Source organism: Eschrichtius robustus, chromosome 1 (genome assembly GCF_028021215.1).
Source record: "Eschrichtius robustus isolate mEscRob2 chromosome 1, mEscRob2.pri, whole genome shotgun sequence".
Classification (NCBI taxonomy): domain Eukaryota; kingdom Metazoa; phylum Chordata; class Mammalia; order Artiodactyla; family Eschrichtiidae; genus Eschrichtius; species Eschrichtius robustus.
In genome coordinates this window covers 81076480-81096966 of record NC_090824.1, presented here as the reverse complement: position 1 = coordinate 81096966, position 20487 = coordinate 81076480, and the positions used below count along the sequence as shown (strand labels likewise).

The 20487-nt window shown below is 45.2% G+C and overlaps 2 protein-coding genes across 2 annotated transcripts in view; one reads left to right on the top strand and one right to left on the bottom strand.

The window, feature by feature from the left end:
- The window catches only part of RYR3 (ryanodine receptor 3), a 378467-nt gene extending 367447 nt beyond the window's left edge, over positions 1–11020 (top strand). Inside the window, exons 98-104 of the mRNA XM_068538049.1 lie at positions 41–187; positions 5561–5695; positions 7060–7216; positions 8326–8390; positions 8838–8938; positions 9900–9951; positions 10925–11020. Coding sequence (XP_068394150.1) covers positions 41–187; positions 5561–5695; positions 7060–7216; positions 8326–8390; positions 8838–8938; positions 9900–9951; positions 10925–11020 — 753 coding nt within the window. The remainder of the gene's footprint in view (positions 1–40; positions 188–5560; positions 5696–7059; positions 7217–8325; positions 8391–8837; positions 8939–9899; positions 9952–10924) is intronic.
- Positions 11021–12051: 1031 nt separating this feature from the next.
- Positions 12052–20487, bottom strand: part of AVEN (apoptosis and caspase activation inhibitor) — a 185136-nt gene continuing 176700 nt past the window's right edge. Inside the window, exons 4-6 of the mRNA XM_068548749.1 lie at positions 16577–16672; positions 13357–13717; positions 12052–12559 (exon numbers count right to left, since the gene is read on the bottom strand). Coding sequence (XP_068404850.1) covers positions 12444–12559; positions 13357–13717; positions 16577–16672 — 573 coding nt within the window. The 3' untranslated portion in view covers positions 12052–12443. The remainder of the gene's footprint in view (positions 12560–13356; positions 13718–16576; positions 16673–20487) is intronic.

Genomic DNA, 20487 nt, shown 5'->3' with positions numbered 1-20487 from the left:
GAATGCCTGAAAAGCTGCTCAATTTCTTCCATTTCCCCAGTCCTTTCTCTACCTCGCCTGGTACACGACCATGTCAGTCCTGGGCCACTACAACAACTTCTTCTTCGCTGCTCATCTGCTGGATATCGCGATGGGCTTCAAGACTCTGAGGACTATTCTGTCATCTGTCACTCACAATGGCAAACAGGTATGGGGTTTATACTGCTGCAGAACGAGAGGGACCTAGATATGGTTAGGAAAAAACATAACCAGTGGGCTTCCCTGGTGGCGCAGTCGTTGAGAACCCTCCTGCCAATGCAGGGGACACGGGTTCAAGCCCTGGCTGGGGAGGATCCCACATGCCACGGAGCAACTAAGCCCGTGTGCCACAACTACTGAGCCTACGCTCTAGAGCCCGCGAGCCACAGCTACTGAGCCTACGCTCTGGAGCCCGCGAGCCACAGCTGCTGGGTCCACGTGCCACAACTCCTGAGGCCCATGCACCTAGAGCCTGTGCTCTGCAACAAGAAGCCACCACAATGAGAAGCCCGCACATCACAACGAAGAGTAGCCCCTGCTTGCGTCAGCTAGAGAAAGCCCGCACGCAGCCATGAAGACCCAATGCATCCAAAAAAAAAAAAAAAAGAACCAGTGACTTAGATATATATAGATCTATACATATACACACATATATACAGCTATATGTGTATATAGGTAGATAATATATAGCTATATATGTTATATACATGTATATGTGCATTTCTAAATATACCTATATAGTCATTGCTTATATATCTATATAGTCATTGCTCTACATCCAGTCTCATCAATATCCAGTCTGTCTTCTACAGAATTGTCAGGGTCAATCCCTTGATTAAAGTCCTCTAATGGCTCCTCCTGCGAACAAATTCAAACTCCCTAGCATTTTGTTCCTCATTAAGTACAAATCCATGAATGAGACATGTTCCCTCATATCTCTAAATATTTATAGGAGAAGGGAGAAAAGAAAGGAGTTGTTCATATGTACCCAGCTTGGTACAGCCATTATGGGAGACAGTATGGCGGTTCCTCAAAAAATTAAGTATAGAACTGCCATATGATCCAGCAGTTGCACTTCTGGGTATATATATCTGAAGGAGATGAAATCAGTATCTCAAAGAGATAGCTATATTCCCATGTTCGTAGCAGCATTATTCCCAATAGCCAAGATATGGAAACAACCTGTATCCATCAATGGATGAATGGATAAACAAAATTTGTTATGAACATACGGTAGAATATCATTCAGCCATTAAAAAAAGGAAATTCTGCCTTTTGCAACAACATAAATGAGCCTAGAGGGCATTCTGGTAAGAGAAATAAGCCAGACACAGAAAGACAAATACTGTATGGTGTCACTTATATGTGGAATCATAAAAAAGGCAAACTTCTAGAACCAGAGAGTAGAGCAGTAGTTACCAGGGGCTGGGTGTGTTGGGGGAAATGGGGAGCATTGGTCAAAGAGTACAAACTTTGAGTTATTAAATAAATTAGTTCCGGGGATCTAATGTAAAGCATGGTGGTTATAGTTAAAAATGCTGTATTGTATACTTGAAATTTGCTAAGAGAGGAGATCTTAAGTGTTCTCAGCACACATACACATACACACACACACACGCGCACGCGCGGTAACTGTGTGAGGTGATGGATATGTTAATTAACTTGATTATGGTGATCATTTTATAATGTATGCATATATTAAATCATCACATTGCACACCTTAAAAAATAAAAATTCCAACCAGAAAAAAAGTCAGATTAACCTTTAATTGTTCTAAAATGAAAGGGTGCTAGATCATCAGGTATTACGATGGTTTATTTCTTCTAGGCTTCTGGTAGCAGCACCAGTTTCTTGGTTGACACTAAAAAGAATGGAGGAAAGCTAGAGATAGAAATTTGCTGCCACATACAAGAAGCTAAAGTTTGGGGAGGTAATAAGAGAACCTGTGATACAGATGTTTGCTTAGAGAGTGGTAAATACTTCCTTATAGGTTCCTGGGAGAAAGGGCATTGTGTATTATTTTTCCATGTGTGTCTTGGGAAGTTTTATCCTATAAAGGTGCCGTTTCCCAAAACGGGATTTATGGAATGCCAGTTGTTCTTTTAGAATTCTTTTCTTCCCCTTTACTTAGATATAGAAAGTTTAAATTTTATTGATTTGGTTTAACGGCGTTATACAAAACTGTACCTTAAATGAAAAGTTTAAACAATGAATTTCTTTTAATTACAAAAATTTTTTATTGGAGTATAGTGGATGTACAATGTTGTGTTAGTTTCAGGTGTACAGCAAATTGAATCAGTTATACATATACATATATCCACTCTTTTTTTAGATTCTTTTCCCATATAGGCCATTAGAGAGTATTGAGTAGAGTTCCCTGTGCCATACAGTAGGTTCTTATTAGTTATCTGTTTTATATATAGGAGTATATATATGTCAATCCCAATATCCCAATTTATCCCTCACCCCCTTATCCCCTGGTAAGCATAAGCTTGTTTTCTACATCTGTGACTCTACTTCTGTTTTGTAAATAAGTTCATTTGTACCCATTTTTTTAGATTCCACATATAAGCGATATCATACGATATTCGTCTTTCTGTGTCTGACTTACTTCATTTAGTATGACAGTCTCGAGGTCCATCCATGTTGCTGCAAATGGCATTATTTTGTTCTTTTTTATGGCCGAGTAATATTCCATTGTATATACATACCACATCTTCTTTATCCATTCCTCTGTTAATGGACATTTAGGTTGCTTCCATGTCCTGGCTATTGTAAATAGTGCTGCATATTGGGGTGCATGTATCTTTTCGAATTATGGTTTTCTCAGGGTATATGCCTAGGAGTGGGATTGCTGGGTCATATGGTAGTTCTATTTTTAGTTTTTTAAGGAACCTCCATACTGTTCTCCATAGTGGCTCTATCAATTTACACTCCCACCAACAGTGTAGGAGGGTTCCCTTTTCTCCACGCCCTCTCCAGCATTTATTAAACAATGAATGTCTTATACGAGCTTGCCGACTAGACTCTGGCAAGATTGTTAAAAAAAATATGCCCAGTTTGTGCCATGTGCTGGGTATTGCAGTAGGCTCACAACCACCCTATAAGGTAAGTGTTACACTCACTTGAGAGAGAAGAGCACTGAGGCTCAGAGAGGCTAAGTATTTCACCCAAGAGCACACAGCTGCCAAGTGGCAGAACTTAGATTCAAGCCCATTTGTTCCTTGGTGCAAAGCCCACATTCTTTTTTATTTTTAAATTTTATTTATTTATTATTTTTGGCTGTGTTGGGTCTTCGTTTCTGTGCGAGGGCTTTCTCTAGTTGCGGCAAGTGGGGGCCACTCTTCATCGTGGTGTGCGGGCCTCTCACTATCGTGGCCTTATTGCGGAGCACAGGCTCAGTAGTTGTGGCTCATGGGCCCAGCTGCTCCACGGCATGTGGGATGTTCCCAGACCAGGGCTCGAACCCGTGTCCCCTGCATTGGCAGGCAGATTCTCAACCGCTGCGCCACCAGGGAAGCCCCAAAGCCCACATTCTTTCTCTTTTTCTAAACCGGCTGCTTTCCATGAGGTCTGCTATCCAAGGTTCAAATCACTAAATTCATTGTTCAAGAAGCCGCTGAATATGTCTGTTCTGGTACTTATCATGCCCACTCCCTTTTGTGTAGCAGCTTGAGGGCAAAGATTTTATGCTGTTTGTTGATCTTCACAGCTCCAGCCCAGCACCTAGTCCCTGGTATAGGCCCGATGAGCAGGTCCTGTGTAGTCCTCATTTATTGTGCCTCTGAAAGCCGAGAAACAAACAGGCCCTGTGACCCTGGCAAAGGTCCAAGGCAGGTGTCTTCGTTATGAAAAATGTCACTTTGCTCAACCGTCATAATTCTTATAGTAACTTCAAAGCTGTGACAATTATCCAGTTCATGGTTAGTTATGAACTATTGTGATGTAGGGATACCCATGAGCCCAAGGAGTCTGTAGTTTCTATTTTTTTTAGTTTTTAAAAAATTTTATTGAAGTATAGTTGATTTACAATGTTGTGTTGATTTCTTCTGTACTGAAAAGTGACTCAGTTATACATATATGTATATATATATATTTTAAAAATTTTATTGAAGTATAGCTGATTTACAATGTTATATTAATTTCTTGTAGTTTCTTTAGAAGCAGCATTAGAACTTATGGTTACCAAAGGGGGGTAGGGAGGGATAATTTAGGAGTTTGGGATTAACATATACACACTACTATATATAAAATAGGTAAACGACAAGGACCTACTGTATGTATATAGCACAGGGAATTATACTCAATATTTTTTTTTTTTTTAAAGGAACCATTTTGAGATATATCAGAGCACACGGTTTTTTGTTTGTTTGTTTTTTTAATTTTATTTATTTATGGCTGTGTTGGGTCTTCGTCTCTGTGCGAGGGCTTTCTCTACTTGTGGCAAGCGGGGGCCACTCTTCATCGCGGTGCGCGGGCCTCTCACTATCGTGGCCTCTCTTGTTGCGGAGCACAGGCTCCAGACGCGCAGGCTCAGTAATTGTGGCTCACGGGCCCTGTTGCTCCGTGGCATGTGGGATCTTCCCGGACCAGGGCTCGAACCCGTGTCCCCTGCATTGGCAGGCAGATTCTCAACCACTGCGCCACCAGGGAAGCCCTATACTCAATATTTTGTAACAACCTAAATGGGAAAAGAATTTGAAAAAGAATAGATACATGTATATGTATAACTGAATCACTATGCTGTACACCTGAAACTAACACAATATTGTAAATCAACTCTTACTTCAATTAAATAAATAAAAGCAGCATTAGAGTGAAGCCTTGGGTCACTGCTATCTCTGTGAAAAAAACAAAGTAACCATCCTCAGAGCGCCATCACTATTCTCATCCTTAAATCCCTGTGTAGTTTATATGCGCCCCATGCAGTACCTCAGCTGTTAGTCTGCCTGGGCTGCCATAACAAAATACTGAAGACTGGGGGCTTAGACAACAGACATTGATTTCCTCTCAGTTCTGGAGGCTGGAAGTCCAATATCAAGGTGTGGGTAGCTTGGTTCCCTCTGAGGCTTCTCTCCTTGGCGTGCAGCTGGCTGCCTCTTGCTGCTTTTTCACTTGATTATCCTTCGATGCATACGGCTACCTGGTATCTCTCCTTCTGAGTCCTACCTCCTCCTCTTGTAAGAACACCAGTCAGACTGAAGCAGGGCCCACCCTCACGGCCTCATTTTAATTAAATCACCTCTTTAAAGGCCCTATCTCCAAATGCAGTCACCTTCAGAGGTGCTGGGGGTTAGGGCTTCAACATATGAATTCCAGGGGAACACAATTTGTTCCATAACAGTCCATCATTACTCTTTTCTCCCAATAAGCCTGTTTCTCTCTGTGATCTTGCTTTCCTTCGGCACCTGCTGTATGACAGCCTTCGTTCCAGACCCCTCATCTTTCCCCTTTCCTCTGTTTTCTTGGAGTCTCCCGCCAACCTTTCAAGGTGGAGAAGACCCACCTCCTCTTCCCTCTCTCTCTCTCTTTCCGCTCCCAGTTGGTCCTGACTGTCGGTCTCCTGGCCGTGGTGGTTTACCTCTATACCGTGGTGGCGTTCAACTTCTTCCGCAAGTTCTACAACAAAAGTGAAGACGACGATGAGCCCGACATGAAGTGTGATGACATGATGACGGTGAGAATTCCCTGTAGGGCCACCTGGTCACCTGGCCTGGCTGGGACAGAAGGGCTGTGGGTAGAGTGGAGACAGAGCAGGACAGAGATGAGAGTAGAACACCGATGTCTCGTCCGAAAGGGAGGTGGGTCCTGGAAAGACAGAAGTGAGGGAATAGACGACTTGTCGGGGCCCAGGTGGAAAAAGAAGCACACAGCTAAGCAGATCACCATCCATCCACATCTGTGTGTGGCGAAGACGTGAGTTACCTGTGTCTGTATCTCATGGAAGTCAAGCTCTGATTCTTTGCCTCTGAGAGCTCGGAGCAAAGTCCCATGAATCTGGTGCTCCGTTTATTTCAGCAAGCCAGTGGGGCTTGTTTCAGAAGAGCCATGTCATCTGAAAAATGTCACAGCAGCAGGACTGGGTCAGGGCGGGGCTGGGGCTCCTGCCAGGCCAGCCCCTGCGGGCATAGAAGGGCACAGCGCAGGGTGAGCCGGCACAGCGCAGGGTGAGCCAGCACAGCTGCAGTAGCATCTCCGGACGTTTATCATGACCAGATTTCAGGAAACGAATGTGTGTATCAGAGACAGGTGACAGTACACTGCCCCCCTGCCCCCGCCTGTGATCGTTTCTCCAGAAAATAGATACGCTTTTTGGCTAAAAACTCTCCGTGTGCTTTCTTGGGGCAGGCAGCCCATGAGACAGCGACACTACAGGCACAAGAGCAACCGTATGACCAGCGTGGGCTCCGTGCTGCCGCTGGCTTTTGATTTACCAGCCATAAGACTGCCTCCACACTCCCATCCCGAAGCCATCACAGCCAGTCAGGAGGAGAGACAGAGGGCAGCCTGCTCTGTGAGCCCTGGCCCAGGTGCCTACCTGGAGCACACGGGCACTTGGGAGGAGATTCTGCGGGGAGCCCTGCCCTCCCGGGTGCGCAGAGGATGCCAAGTAGGGGAGGCCTTTTCCCAGAGGCTGTAGCCCGGCCCCAGGTCCAGGCTGGCACTTTAAAATTAAGTGAGAGAAAACTCGTATCTGGCATATGCCATCCTCATCAGGGCAGAAAGTTCTTTTAACTTATACACACCTAGAGTGAATTCTCATGTGTGTGTCAAAGAGTTCAAAACTGTTTTTAAGAAAAGAGCAAAAAAATACCTTTTAAAGGCTACGTGGAACAGCTATCTTTCCACCTTTATAGACACCAGCCTAACCAGAGGGTGTAGAGGACAGAGTCAGCAGCATGAATGTGTTATTGTGAAGAGTACCCTCCTCCTGCCTCAGGGCTGTCACGTTTTGACCTTATTACATGAATGATCTGACCATCTCTGTAAAAACAAAACTCTGCGGCTTTTACCTGAATCGCCATCATTTTTCTTCCCTAGTGTTACCTGTTCCACATGTACGTGGGAGTGAGAGCTGGAGGTGGCATTGGCGATGAAATTGAAGACCCCGCTGGGGACCCGTACGAAATGTACCGCATCGTCTTTGACATTACATTCTTCTTCTTCGTCATTGTCATCCTGCTGGCCATCATCCAAGGTATGCTTGCCGGTTATGTCGTCTGCATGGGGCTCAGTCAATCTGATTCTCTTTGCCTTTCTGCATCTGACTTAATTGTTTTATGTAAAGAGGTTTATGCATTCGCTTACTTGTTAATTCAACAGACATCTCTTGAACGTCTACTATATATAAAGGCAAACATACACCCAGGCACTGATACAGGAAACTTGAGCATCCTTACAGAGGACTCCCCCCGCCGCCCCGCAGTCCTTCATTACCCACTCTGAATTGATCATTTGTCTCATTCTGCTTCCTAAGTATCTCCTTTGGCTAGTGCTGCCCCACACCCTCATGATTCCTGCCCTGATCATTTTCCTCCCAGGCAGTGGGGTGGGAAGGAGCAGAAAGAGGAGCTGTGAGAGTGTGACGTGTTTTTTCCTTCTTTGCGGGGAGAGGTACTGGTATTTTGGTCAGTAGCTTGTCAGGAATTAGAGCAAGAGGGTGATGAATTCAGTTTGAGTCATGCTGAGTTGAGGTACCTATGAGACATCGTGCAGGCGTTGAGGGCTAATAAGCAGTTAACTGTAATCGGTCTTTCGAGAGACAAGTCAGGAATGGAATAGGATAGAAATATTACATTCAATAAGGACACACAAGACAAATATTAATGAATACAAAAATAAAAGAAATGGGATCCATTGGTGGTGGTGGTCAAAGATGCAGACGTAGAGATTTCCCAGAAGGAAAAGCAAAGACACTGAGGGAGGAGCCCTGATGGATACATATCAATGCCTCAGGGACTAAAAGAGGAAGAGCCGATAAGGAAGACAGAAAGGGAACAGCCAAGCAAAATAGGACAAGGAAGGAAGGACAAGAAGAGAGAGAGTCCAGGAGGAGTGAATAGTTAGCGTCAAATATTGCCGAGAGGCGGAGTAAGAGGAACCATGAGAAATCGTTAGCCAGGACTCAGCATTTGAAAACACAAGTGTGTTTTCTAATTTTGATTTAATTGTATCATTCAGCTTTATAATTCACTTTTTTTTTTTTAACAAAACATAATGGCCTCTGCCATTCCATCTATCATTCCTCTGTCCTGACTAAACAGATTATTTGAAGTGTTTTGTTTGTCTTTGTATTTAAAATTCCAGGTCTTATTATTGATGCTTTTGGGGAGCTGAGAGACCAGCAGGAACAAGTACGAGAGGATATGGAGGTACCGTTCTACTAATCCCGACTTGATTTCCGTTATCTCACAGCACATGGATTTTTTAAACAGTAGGTTCTACTCTTATTTAGGGCCAGCCCTAGGCAAAATTACCAACCATGATTGTTTTCCAAGCCTGTCCTCTTCTCTGGGCCCATCTACCAGCTCTGGGCATTTCTTCTGCTCCACCCTCTGTGCTCTGTACCCTACCCGCCCCCACCCCCCCCCCAACAACCTGCTGCCTCCAGCATGTCCCAGGCTTAGGAAGGAGCAAGTACCCTCCACTAGGTAGAAGCTAGGTATGTGACACTCTGGAGAAGATGACTAACAGCCTAAAGCAGGAAATAGAGAAATATTTTACAGTGCCTCTCAATTCAAGCAGAGATCCTCACCCTTTTGCTACCTGCCTGTAATGTCACGCCTACTCATGCCTTTTCTCCCTGTTATTCTTCTTAGACCAAATGTTTCATCTGTGGGATCGGCAATGACTACTTTGACACAACCCCTCATGGTTTTGAAACACACACCTTACAAGAGCACAACTTAGCCAACTACTTGTGAGTATCCTTGGTCGGCAAAGGTGACGGGGCAGGGGGAGGAACAGTGAGTGAAATATAGTTACGTCACGTAGTTCACGCTCTGCCAATGCCTTTTCCTCCTCGGTCTCCGGAAAGTAGAGGCAATTAGGAAAGAACCTGCAGGAGTCCCCGTGAGCCGGTGTCTTTGTCCATATGCCCTGCCCCTCCCCTGTTCTGATAGACGTGCGCTGCAGACTGTTTCTGCTCCAAGCAAATGTCAGCCCCTCAACCTGGAATTAGATCCCATCCCTTCTCAATCAAGGTCATATTAACTCCAGCAAGTTTTCTTTCTGCTGACTTTTTCCTATCACCATATAATGTTTTTTAATCCTAAACAAAGAAAAAAGGCTATGGCCCTACTTTTCCTTCCAGCTGTTGCCCTGCTTTTTCCTTCCCTTCCAGCAAAACTGGAAAAGCGTGCATGTTCAGGGTCTCCAATCTCTCTCTTCCCACTCTCCTTTGAACCCCCTCAGGAAGTCAGGCCTTCCTCCCCACCAATTCATATTTGCTCTTGTCAAGGCGGCCGGTGACCTGCACGCTGCTGGATTGATAAACTGGCCTACTAAGAATTATGTGGTAAGAGTTTTGGTTACCATTTTATTGTTTACCTTAGGATTTTTTTAAAAAACAATAAAATGGTAGCCAAAATTCTTCCTCACAAGTGATCTTAGCTCAAGGTTTGATGACAGTAAAAAGGACCTCTCCTCACAAAAAGGCTAATTTTGAGATAAATGTATATTATTATTAGAAGATGATGGTGTATGCTGTCATGCCACGTTTCCCCTATTCTGAAAGGTATAGGAGTCGTCAGCATGATGCTGAACAGTGTATTTAATCCTCTCTCCAGCTCACTTGACTGAGTAAATGAACTTTGGTTTTCTAACCAAAGTATCTAATATTGTCTTTTTCTCAGTTGTTAAACCTTTTTTCCTCGTTCCAGGTTCTTCCTGATGTATTTGATTAATAAAGATGAAACAGAGCACACAGGTCAGGTGAGAACTACCTTAATTAAGATAGAGCTTCCCCTTTCTACGTCAAGCCTCAGGAGAGCATAGGATATCTGAAATAGAAAGATGACCCCATTTGTCTCTTCTGTGCGTTTTCCCACTGCTTCCTGCATTGTTCCACCATCTCTTTGTGACTTAAGAAGCCAAAATTCTCAGGCAACTCCCATCTATTCCAGAAGGCCCCCTGGTTATCTTTCCGAGCAGACAGTGACATTTTCTAAACCCTGATAGTTGCTGCTTCAGGGCAGAATAGCTGGAGGTGGGGAGAACATTAACAGAGAAAAAGACAATGCAAAGCTGAGTGGGTGGTTCCAACAAAAAGCAGGAGCGTCAGAGTAAAATGGTGCGAGAGACAGCCTAAGAAAGCCAACGACCTCCTGTGTGCGTGACACAGGGATGCGGAGGTGTGGGTGTGACGGTGTGCGTGAGAGTGTGTCAGAGGGATTCTGTGACTAAGTATGAAAAAGAAGTGTAAAGACAGAGAACGGGGGAGGAAAAGGTAGCTTACCAAATATTCAAACATCATTGGATTCGTAGGAAGACTCCACGGCTCAGACCCTTGGTACCCAGATCTGGCCTTGGCTCTCTGGGCACCTGCCTAAGCGGGCACTCAGTGCTCCCTCGTCGTATATTCTGCCTTCTACCAGTTACAAATGGCATGGCGTCAACCCATTGCTAAATCTTTTAAGTATTTTTAGTGGCGATCATCGAGTTGGTTTCACTGTGGGGTTTTTTTGTTTGTTTTGGTTGGGGGGCGGGGGGTGGTCAGAAGAAGGGAGAAATGACTTCATGCTCCCAAAACAGCCTGAGCTGGGAACAGTGCAAGAAAGAATGTACCAGCTGGGCCTCATATTTATCCACATCAATATTCCCAAAGGGAGACATAGAGAGGGAAAATAAATTGGGTTCCAGCTTACTGTGGTTTATAAAGAAGTCTCCTTTGTTCCCGTTATTTCAGGAATCTTATGTCTGGAAGATGTACCAAGAAAGGTGTTGGGATTTCTTCCCTGCTGGTGACTGCTTCCGGAAACAGTACGAAGATCAGCTTGGATAAATGGGAATGGAAGAAGCCTCCACCGTTCTGGACGGTCAATAAAATCCTTCTCTTACAGTTCTGCAACACATTTGAAAAGTGACATTTCCTAAATGCCTCCCTTACAAGGAAGTGTTTGTTTGTTACCCATCTGTGATATTTTGGAATTGATTTGGCTTTTTGTACCTAATGGATGTACACTGTGCGAGATAACCTGTCAAAATGTTAAAAGAAAAAAGAGGATGGCACAGCTTCAAGGAAGCTCTAGTTGAAAGCCTTCAAGTTTCTCAGTTCTAACTAGTTCGTTGGGATGGCACCACTGAGGGAAGGGCTAGAGAAGTAGGAAGTTTTGGATGCATAATACCTGGAATTTTAAACAAACACTTGAATTCCACGTGATGGTACCCTACTAGTGACTCATGGTCTGAGCTACAGAAAAATCATTTTAACTGCAGTCTAATTTTTCCCATGGTACTTGCTAGTGAATGTATCCAGAATCAGCTTGAAAAGCTTTAAGCAGTTAAAGAAATAGAAAAAAACAAACAAAAAAACAAACCGCCACTTTGTCGACACTGAAATATCGAGTAAGTAAGTGCCTTAAAAACCTCTTTAGGTATAGCTATGCAAGTTTTTTACGTTTATGTTCGAGATGGACAGTTCCATTAATTAGTTGTGTTGATCTTCTTACTTTATGAAACTGCACTCAAAGGTTATTCATATGATTTTTTTTTTTCAGTAACAGCTTGTCAACTGCTGTTATTAGAGAAAAAAAGTACTGTACTGAAAATTCAGAAAAAATCTCAATCTTATGCCAAATTGCGTAACGCTTTATGGTCTCCCTTGTAAGTAGTGGAGCTGCTCTGTTTAGGTGAATCTCCTTAAATAAAATGAAGTGCCCACTGCAATAAAGTCATAATCACCAATTCATGGTTTGGCCTCTTGTAACGCAGCCTTTGTGGATGATTTACAACCACCCTGTGAGGCTGTGAAAAGGGACAGGAGACTAACAAACGGCCCACGGCTCCCGCACAAGAACGAAAGGAAAAAAAAAATCCACAGACCAGCGTTTGTTTATTTTGGCCAAATGCATGCCTGGTTGCTTAGCTCTCTTCATCAGCAGCACCTGCTATGCTGTAAAAATTGAGAGGAAGAAACTGGACACAAGGGCCGTAACATCTCCTGCCCTTAAGAAATCTATTCAATTACTAAGCCAGAGAACAAATGCAGCGAGCCTCTTACTGTTTCATTTCGGATTTGTTGAACATGGGGGAGGTAGGCGTCTACTGCTAAGCGTGACAGCCACACGGGCTCGGGCTGTGCTTGTAAACCAGCTGTCCTGGAAGGACAGCCTTGGGCCCGCCTTCCCTTACAAGGCAACCAAAATTGGCTTCAGGCACTTTTCATTTTCTTTCTTTCTTTTTTTTTTTTTCTTCTTTCATCGTGTTTAGGAAATCATGCTGTCCAACCAATCTTCAAGCTCTTCCTCAGTAACATTTCTGGATATACTTGGTTGCTCAGATGCCACGTTCTTTTCTTCCAACGCAGACGGTGTTGCAGGATCTAAAAAAAATAAAAGCAACGTTAACAACTTCACCTTGGTGCCAGAATCGAGGGTTAATGCTTCCCTGGGGTTTGATCCATGCTGGAAATCAGCCAAATTATTACTTTGCTCACGATAAGGGGAAATGTTCTATTATTTTCCTACTCCGTAAGAAGATCCAATAATACCTAAACAAATTCATAAATGGAGTAGAGATTTGCTCTTCTATTTATTTGGATGCTGAAGTTCACAGTTCACTAGTTTTTTAAAAAGACTAACAGCTTAGTTTCCTGGAAACTAAAGCCATTAAAGGGTCCTGAATGCAGTGTATGGACGGGGCAGTCACTAGGCCTCTCCCTGTCAAGATGGCCCACCATCTAACAGAACATGCACAAATGAGGAAGTCTTCTTTTGTTAAAACAATAAAAAACAAGATCGAAATAGCAAGCGAGAAGCACAAAGAACTGGTCAACAGGCCTGTTCAGACAGTCGATTAAAAGGTCTGCTGCTGCACAGCTGAGGCCGTGAGTATCGAAATGCCTTTTACAGCACGAGTTCAATTTGCAGCCCCAGGTTTACGATTGCAATCAGGCAGGTAGCAGCTTTGGAAGCCCAGTATATCGAGTGAGAGCAACGTTGTCAGAAAGGTCAGCTCAGGGGGAAGCAGAGATGTGAGCACAGAAATAGATGTCAGTGGACAAGGCCAGATCGATGTCAGACACTGATGAAGATGTGTAGGGATGTGACAGAGGTGAAGCTATTCTCAGAAAAACACCAGAATCAAGAAGATGGATGGGGAATAAAATGAAAACCATACCTGTTTCTTCTTGGGCCACCTCCTCATCTTTCTCAGATTCCAGGTCCTGAGCTGTCTGGTCTGCTAAGATGTCACCTCTCTCTTTTACAGACGCATCTAAATTAAGCAGCAGATCTAGTTCTTCTTCCAAATCGTCTGCTGCCGACTGCAGTGGGGAAGCGGGGTTCTGAGAACCCTTGGAAGGGCCCAGTCCTAGGTTGTCTTTACCCAGGTACATGGGGCAGCCAGCGGCAGCAGATTTCAGCTCAGAGATGGACCCCTTTCCTCCAGGCCCCAAGGGCCCCTTTAACTGCATCCCTAGTCCCCTGCCATCATTATTTCTCTTTGGTTTCACCTGAGGAAGCTCTAAAGGAAGGGCAGTCTGAAAGAGAAGCACAATATCTGAGTTAATGTGAGTCCTGCCGTATTTGCTTAAGCAGAAATTAAAGCAAAGGAAGCCATCAGACTTTGTGGAGTAGGAAACTCAATTCAGACAGGAAGGTCACAAAGTGTCTCCATCCAGGTCCTGCCAGCACCCCTCTTACTGCTGCAGGGGTAAGTGTGGGAGACCTCCCTACCGTGCCCACCTCAGCCATGTGCCAACCTGCTCAGAGCTGAAATCAAAAGGGCTGTGCATTCCTGTCACCAGCCTGAGAATGGACAGTCCTGTAGGTCTATGTGAATGTATACTTAAGCCTGCGACGAGGCAAACATTTGTAAAAGTCACCGAGAAGTAATTAGCAAGTCGGATCTGTTCACTGTACTAAAATGCACAAATATAGGAGATGAAGGAACAAATTCACCAAGAAGAAAAGAATGACCGTTAGTAACATTATTTGAGTAAAAACTGCCAGACAGGAAAGAAAACATTCCATTTGATTACATTTGTAAAAACTCCCCAAACAGGCGAAACTAATCTTGAGTATGAGAAGTCAGGATAGTGGTTTTAGGGAAGTATTGCCTCGGGGGGTGGGGGGAGGTTCTGGGTGGTGGCAGCGTTCTGATTCTTGATCTGGATGCTGATTCCATGGTTGTAAAGACTTACGCATGCACTTCTCTATATGCTCTAATTTAATAAAGTTAAACCCTCCCCCCAGGTGACTGTAATGTAGAGGAAGGCTGAGAACCACAGTTCTGGAGGGAGGCCTGTGGTGACCAGCCTGGCATCAGGGGGTAGGTTCAGAAGGAGTGTCAGCTGCTATTGGAGGTGATGTCCCCTTATTTGTACATTTAAGCATCCTGAGCAGATCCAGTTTGCTAATAACTCCTTAGGGCTTTTAAGACCGTATGGCTTTACACGTGAACTTAAATATTCATCCAGCGTTGTCAGTGCACAGGGCGAAGATGGGATGTGGTCCCCTATTCTAATCCTGGAATCATTCAGCTGGTCTGCACTGGCTGTCTGGCATTGTTTTTGTTTGTTAACTCCCCAGGTGAGTCTAACATGCAAACACAGTTGAGAATAACTGCTCTACCTCATGGGAAGGGTGGGTATTTAAAAACCTGGCTAGATAGTCAAAAGTTACTATTTACAAAAGTACGATTATTTTATATCTTTCCTCTGAGGCCTGCCTCTGACAACATCATCCTTCACTTTCAAATGCTCACAACACTTCCCATTTCTCTCCTCAATCCTGGGGCCCCCATCACCTTCATGTCAGTGTTTCCCTGATGTGTTCTGTTAACCACTCCTCATTGTGTGGGATCAAACCAAGTATGTCAGGACTTTGACCATCTCTGGACAGCCAGAGGAAGAGGCGCGCCCACCCAATCACTAAGACAAGCCCCAGTACCCCCAAACGCTCCTAAAGAAGTCCCAGGGTGATTCCCCATCAGAGGCAAATGCTATCCTCTCTACTTCTCTGCCCCTAAGTGTCCTCCAGCCCTGAATTCTACTTGCTGCCCTAAATTTGACGTAAGTGCCACAGAGACAACTGGGTGGATACCTACTGATGCCTGCCTATGCTCAGGCTTAGTTAGTATCACATTCAGCTGCAGAACAACACTGATCATTTTAGTTGCTGGCATTCTATTTACAACTAGTACTGCCCAGGGTTTCACTTTTGAACAAAATCCAATCTAGCCACAATTAAATTTCAAAGTTCCTTCTGGTATAGCCCTTGGGCCCCTCCTCTCTTAGCCGATTCAATGGCTCCTCTCTTAGCTACCTTACACTGATATCTCCCAAATTTATATTTCCAACCCTTGATTCTGAACTATAAATTTCTATATCCAATGGACTTATATTTTCACTTTGACATCTCAGAAACACAAACCCAAAATGTCCAAGCCTCACCCTTCCTGATACTAGCCACCACTGAGTTGCACAGGCTGGAAAACCTAGAAAATTCTTTCCCTGCTCCCTCTCCATTTCCAGTATTTCACCAAGTCCTGTTAATTTTACTTTTGTAATACACTTCTTGGTAAAGTCCAGTTCCCTGCCATCTCTACCCTCATTAGTCTGGTCCAAGCTACAGTATTAATCACCTGAACCATGCAGCGGCCTCCTAATTTGCATCCCCTCATCCACTCTACTTTTGCATGGGTGTGCATGCACAGATTTACCCTAAACACAGACACCCCAATATAGTCCTCTCTCCATTCTGCAGCCAGAATGTTCTTTGTTACTATTATTATTATTAGCACAGCTGTTCATGCAGATCTGATTGGGTCACTCTTCTTTAAATCCCAATTCAAATGTTCGTATACTTTGGATCTCGGCTTATCTGTCACTTCCTTCAGGAAAGCCATTCCTAATCACACCAAAGTCGATCAGGTTCACTATTACATATTCTCACAGCATACTGTACTTCCCCTTCACAGGACTTATAATTTGATAACTTGATTAATACCCATCTTTCCCAATAGATTAAGCTCCATGAGGGCAGGAACCATGCCTGTCTGTTCACCACTGTAACCTTAGTGCCTAACACAAAGCCTGGCACATACACATTTTGAGTACAATACAAGCCAGACTCTATACTTTTACATTTCATTCAATTCTATTACATTTGATCCTTTAAAATGTTTCAAATATAAAATGAAAACAAAACAAAACAAAACAAAACCTTTAGAAAGTATTTCATTCTCCCTCGAAACTTTACGAAATTCTACCTGATACAAAACGCTCAGCTTGATGAAAGGAAAAGCTGAGTCTGAAACATCCTGCAGGGGGATATTTTTCATTCTTCTTCTCCTGCCCTAATTCATACCAGCCTCAGGATGCTGTCAGGGTTTTTACCTGGACCAATTCAGCAGCAACATTGAGTCGGAGTGAGAGAGGCAGTTCTTGAAGGGCTCGAACCAATGACTCACAATCCACGTAAAATGCTGAATTCTATATAAAAAAAAAAAAAGATAGATTAGTGATCAAGATGATTACATATGACCTTTCAGAAATAAAAGCACAGGATGATAGGTAGTAACTGTAAAGAAATCATCTTATTACTTTTAGCTGGGAGTAATCAGATCATAAATCACACTTGATATGGTTCTAATTTCTACCATCTCTGCATTAACATAAGCAAAACCAAAACCGCCTTCTTGAGCCACAGCTCAGGCTGCCAGAGCAGCAGCAGGGTGGTGATCCCCTCACATCAAGACTGCATGGAGGGACTTCCCTGGTGGTGCAGTGGCTAAGAATCCACCTGCCAATGCAGGGGACACGGGTTCGAGCCCTGGTCCAGGAAGATCCCGCATGCCGTGGAGCAACTAAGCCTGTGCGCCACAAGTACTGAGCCCGCGTGCCTAAAGCCCGTGCTCCGCAACAAAAGAAACCACCGCAATGAGAAGCCCGCGCATCACGATGAAGAGTAGCCCCCGCTTGCCGCAACTAGAGAAAGCCCACGCACAGCAACGAAGACCGAACAAAACCAAGATAAATAAATTTATTAAAAAAAAAAAAAAAAACTGCATGGAAACCTGGAACCTGTGGATGCTCTTGGAATTACTGAAAAAAATTCAAAGCACTTAATGAAATCTAACTGGACATCTCCCCCAGACTCAGATGGCTGGCCTTCAGGAGAGCAGGGAAGAGCTATCTCACCGGTCAGATGGGGATGACAGTCACGGCCAAAGAAGCCCATGAGGTATACGCTTCTCTCTCTTCCAACCAGAAAGCAGAGGATGGAAACTTACCCTCCAGCTGGCAGCACTTTGTGTGAGGCCAACACTAAAAGTCCCTTGAACTCCCTTCCCGTGCATAGACGCAAAATCCCGTCCAGGCAATGCCCTCACAAATTGACCGTATCTGAGAAAACGTTCCAGGTTATCGCATGACCCCTAACAGCTGCTTCTAGGTGCCCTGGCCACCCAAGAGAGGGAAAAACTACAAGGTGGCTGCCACATTAGAGGCAGACACCGTGGACCACCTTGTCTACCAAGGGCTATCACAGACCCAGGCAGAACCATGACTTATGCTGCAATCACTGATTTCAAGTTAGAGAAGAACACCCAGGGGTCATGGAGTCTAATCTCGATTCCACTGTAAGGATGTCTTGGGTAGATGGGTTTATAATGACTGGAGGTGGGGAGTCATTCCTGGTGCTCTCAAGTAGAGCGCCAACACTAAATCCAGACCCACTCAAACCCCTGAGCCTCCCAACGGTAGTACACAGGGATCAAAAGAAGCAATACAGCTTTTCAACTGCCCTTCTGAAAGTTTCCGGAGATGGCTAGCTCTAAGGTAAGCAAGGTTGGCAGCAGCAGATGTGGCCCCTCACCCTGGAAAAAAAGGAACTTACATCTAACAACATAGAGTATTTAGGGAGCTGGATGGAGGATAACAAAGCAGGAGAGTGGGAAATGCACTACATGCGCAGGTCTTGCCTCGGTCCTGCACTCAGCACATCAAGTGCTTGATCAAGACCAGCATGGCCAGTCTTTGTTTCGAAGTTTGGAGAAGACCTCTCAAAGCACTAGAAAAGTGTGATCCTGAATGCTTAACCCACGAGTAAGTCGCCACATTACAAACTGGAAATCTCACCCTTCCCACTGCCAAGGTGTCTGCAAAGTCACCCGGGTAGACCCCCTGCTTTCAGCCTATAAAAGAGCGAGAACTTTCCATCCACGATGCCTGCCAACCATTCACCTGCTGCTGTCTCAGCTCTCTAGAGAAGGACCGCTGAGACGTGCTGGGGTCCAGCTAGAAGTACCCAAACTTCCTCCCCTCTTTTGCATCATGTGTGACATGGCTACAAGGTATATCGTTAACAATGAAGAATCTGTGAGATCCAGGGAATGGCCAGGCTGTGCTTATGTGCTGAGTCCCAAGTGATGGCCCTTCAGCTGCTGGAGTGTCTCTGTTCCCCACGTCTCCAATTCCCACCCACCATCCAAGGCCCAGGTGACAGGGCACCGCCTCCATAAGGACCTCAAGACACTTCAGCCCAGCACAGTGATTTCTCCTCGTCTCCCTGCAGCAGTCCTAGAGCCTAGAACCGACCATCGAACACCACCATGTAAGAAGACCTCCCCTTCTTTGTCACCAGTTTGTCCCCTAAAGGGCTAAAGCTGAAGGCCTTAGATATAAAGGGAGCTGAAGTGAATTGCTTGTAATAGTAAAGTGTGAATTTGAAAATAGATTTAATTGGAATAACCACCATGAATTAGCTTTTTTGCTCCATGTTGTAAGTAACTGGTGGGTCATCTCTGCCCGGAGAGCCCCATCCCCACCTCCACCTGGCCAACCCTGACAGTCACTCACAGTTGGAGCATGCAGCCTGGCCACCCCAGTGCCTCCTCTCCTGCAGACTCGGAGGCTGGGAGCAGGAGGCCAGCCTTGACTGTTAGAACAAAGTCCCTCCACCCCACTTCTCCGCCATCAGTGTGTGCACAGACTCGGTGGTGAGAATCTATTCCGGAAGGTTCCTCCCTGTCCAGGAACCCAATCAGACTCCGAGTCTCAGTGTCTGTGTAAAGGTACACCATTTGGTGAGGAACGAACCTACTAGAAACTCCACTTACAGCCTCTGATCAGACCATTGGACCTTCCTCAAGAGCTACAGCACTCACTGCCCACATTCATTTAGGGACTCAGGGACCACGGGGACATTTTACAGTGGAAGTGCCCAGATCAAGTGACACTTTAGAGAAAGCTGGGGCACTTTCCATGGACAGAGCGTCAGGCCTCATTCAGAACTGCGCTCTCAGGGGTGGGCCTGAGTGTCTGTTCCCTTAAGAGCCACGCACTCAGGGACCACAGCGTGCCACCCAGTGCTCAGTGGTTGCTTGAGGAAGCTCTGCTGACTAAATAAGTCACTAGTCAACACAACTGAAAAATGGAATGAAAAAAAAGCTTCAGATGATTTTCAAAAAATAATGGACCTATTTTTTTCACCCTCAGTTCTCCTCCCACCCATTCCCTCCTCACATGTCCCCACACTGTCCAAAGGACAGGGCTGAAAACCCCACTCATGGATCGAAGGGACCAACTCCCCTGTGGTAATGGGGCCAACACGGCCGAAGCAGGGACCCTGATGGCCAGGCCACGTTCCCCTCACCCTGCATGTGAGCCACAGAGACACGAAGGCAAGTCACACGGACAGCACTGGGCCCTCTCCCATCAGGGTGCCCTTTGGGGCCTCCGCCAGGACCCACTGGCAAACTCCTGACTGCCTCATGTCACTGGCTGTGCTGGGGACAGGGGAGCACATGAGGAACGAATGATAGACAGATAGACAGACAGACAGACAGGTAGATAGACAGACAGATAGATTCTTCTCTTCTTTTTCTCTCTCAAGTAAGCAGAAATAAAGAGAACCGAGTGAGGAGAGATGTGGGACACAAAACAGTGCCGATGGCGAAGTGATGAATTCAGTTTGGGATGTGTCCTACCAATACCTCAACTCAAGATGCACACAATCAAGCTTGCCTTCTCTTGCTCCATCAGTCATCACTGCTCACCTCATCAGCGTGCTGGGAAGCTTAGCGCCCCTGCGCGTCTTTCTTGTCCTCATGTCTCACGTCTGGCCCGTGACGCAATCTACCACGTCCTCCGCTGCAGTCCCATCTGCCAGTGAACCGTCTTCCCTCTCACGGCCCATGCTGTCGGCCCACGTCCCCTCCCGTTCACCCAATGTAATATCCTCCTACCTGCTCTCCCAGCCTCCAGCCTCTGACCTCCTCAGTCCCTCCTTCCCAATATTGCGGAGG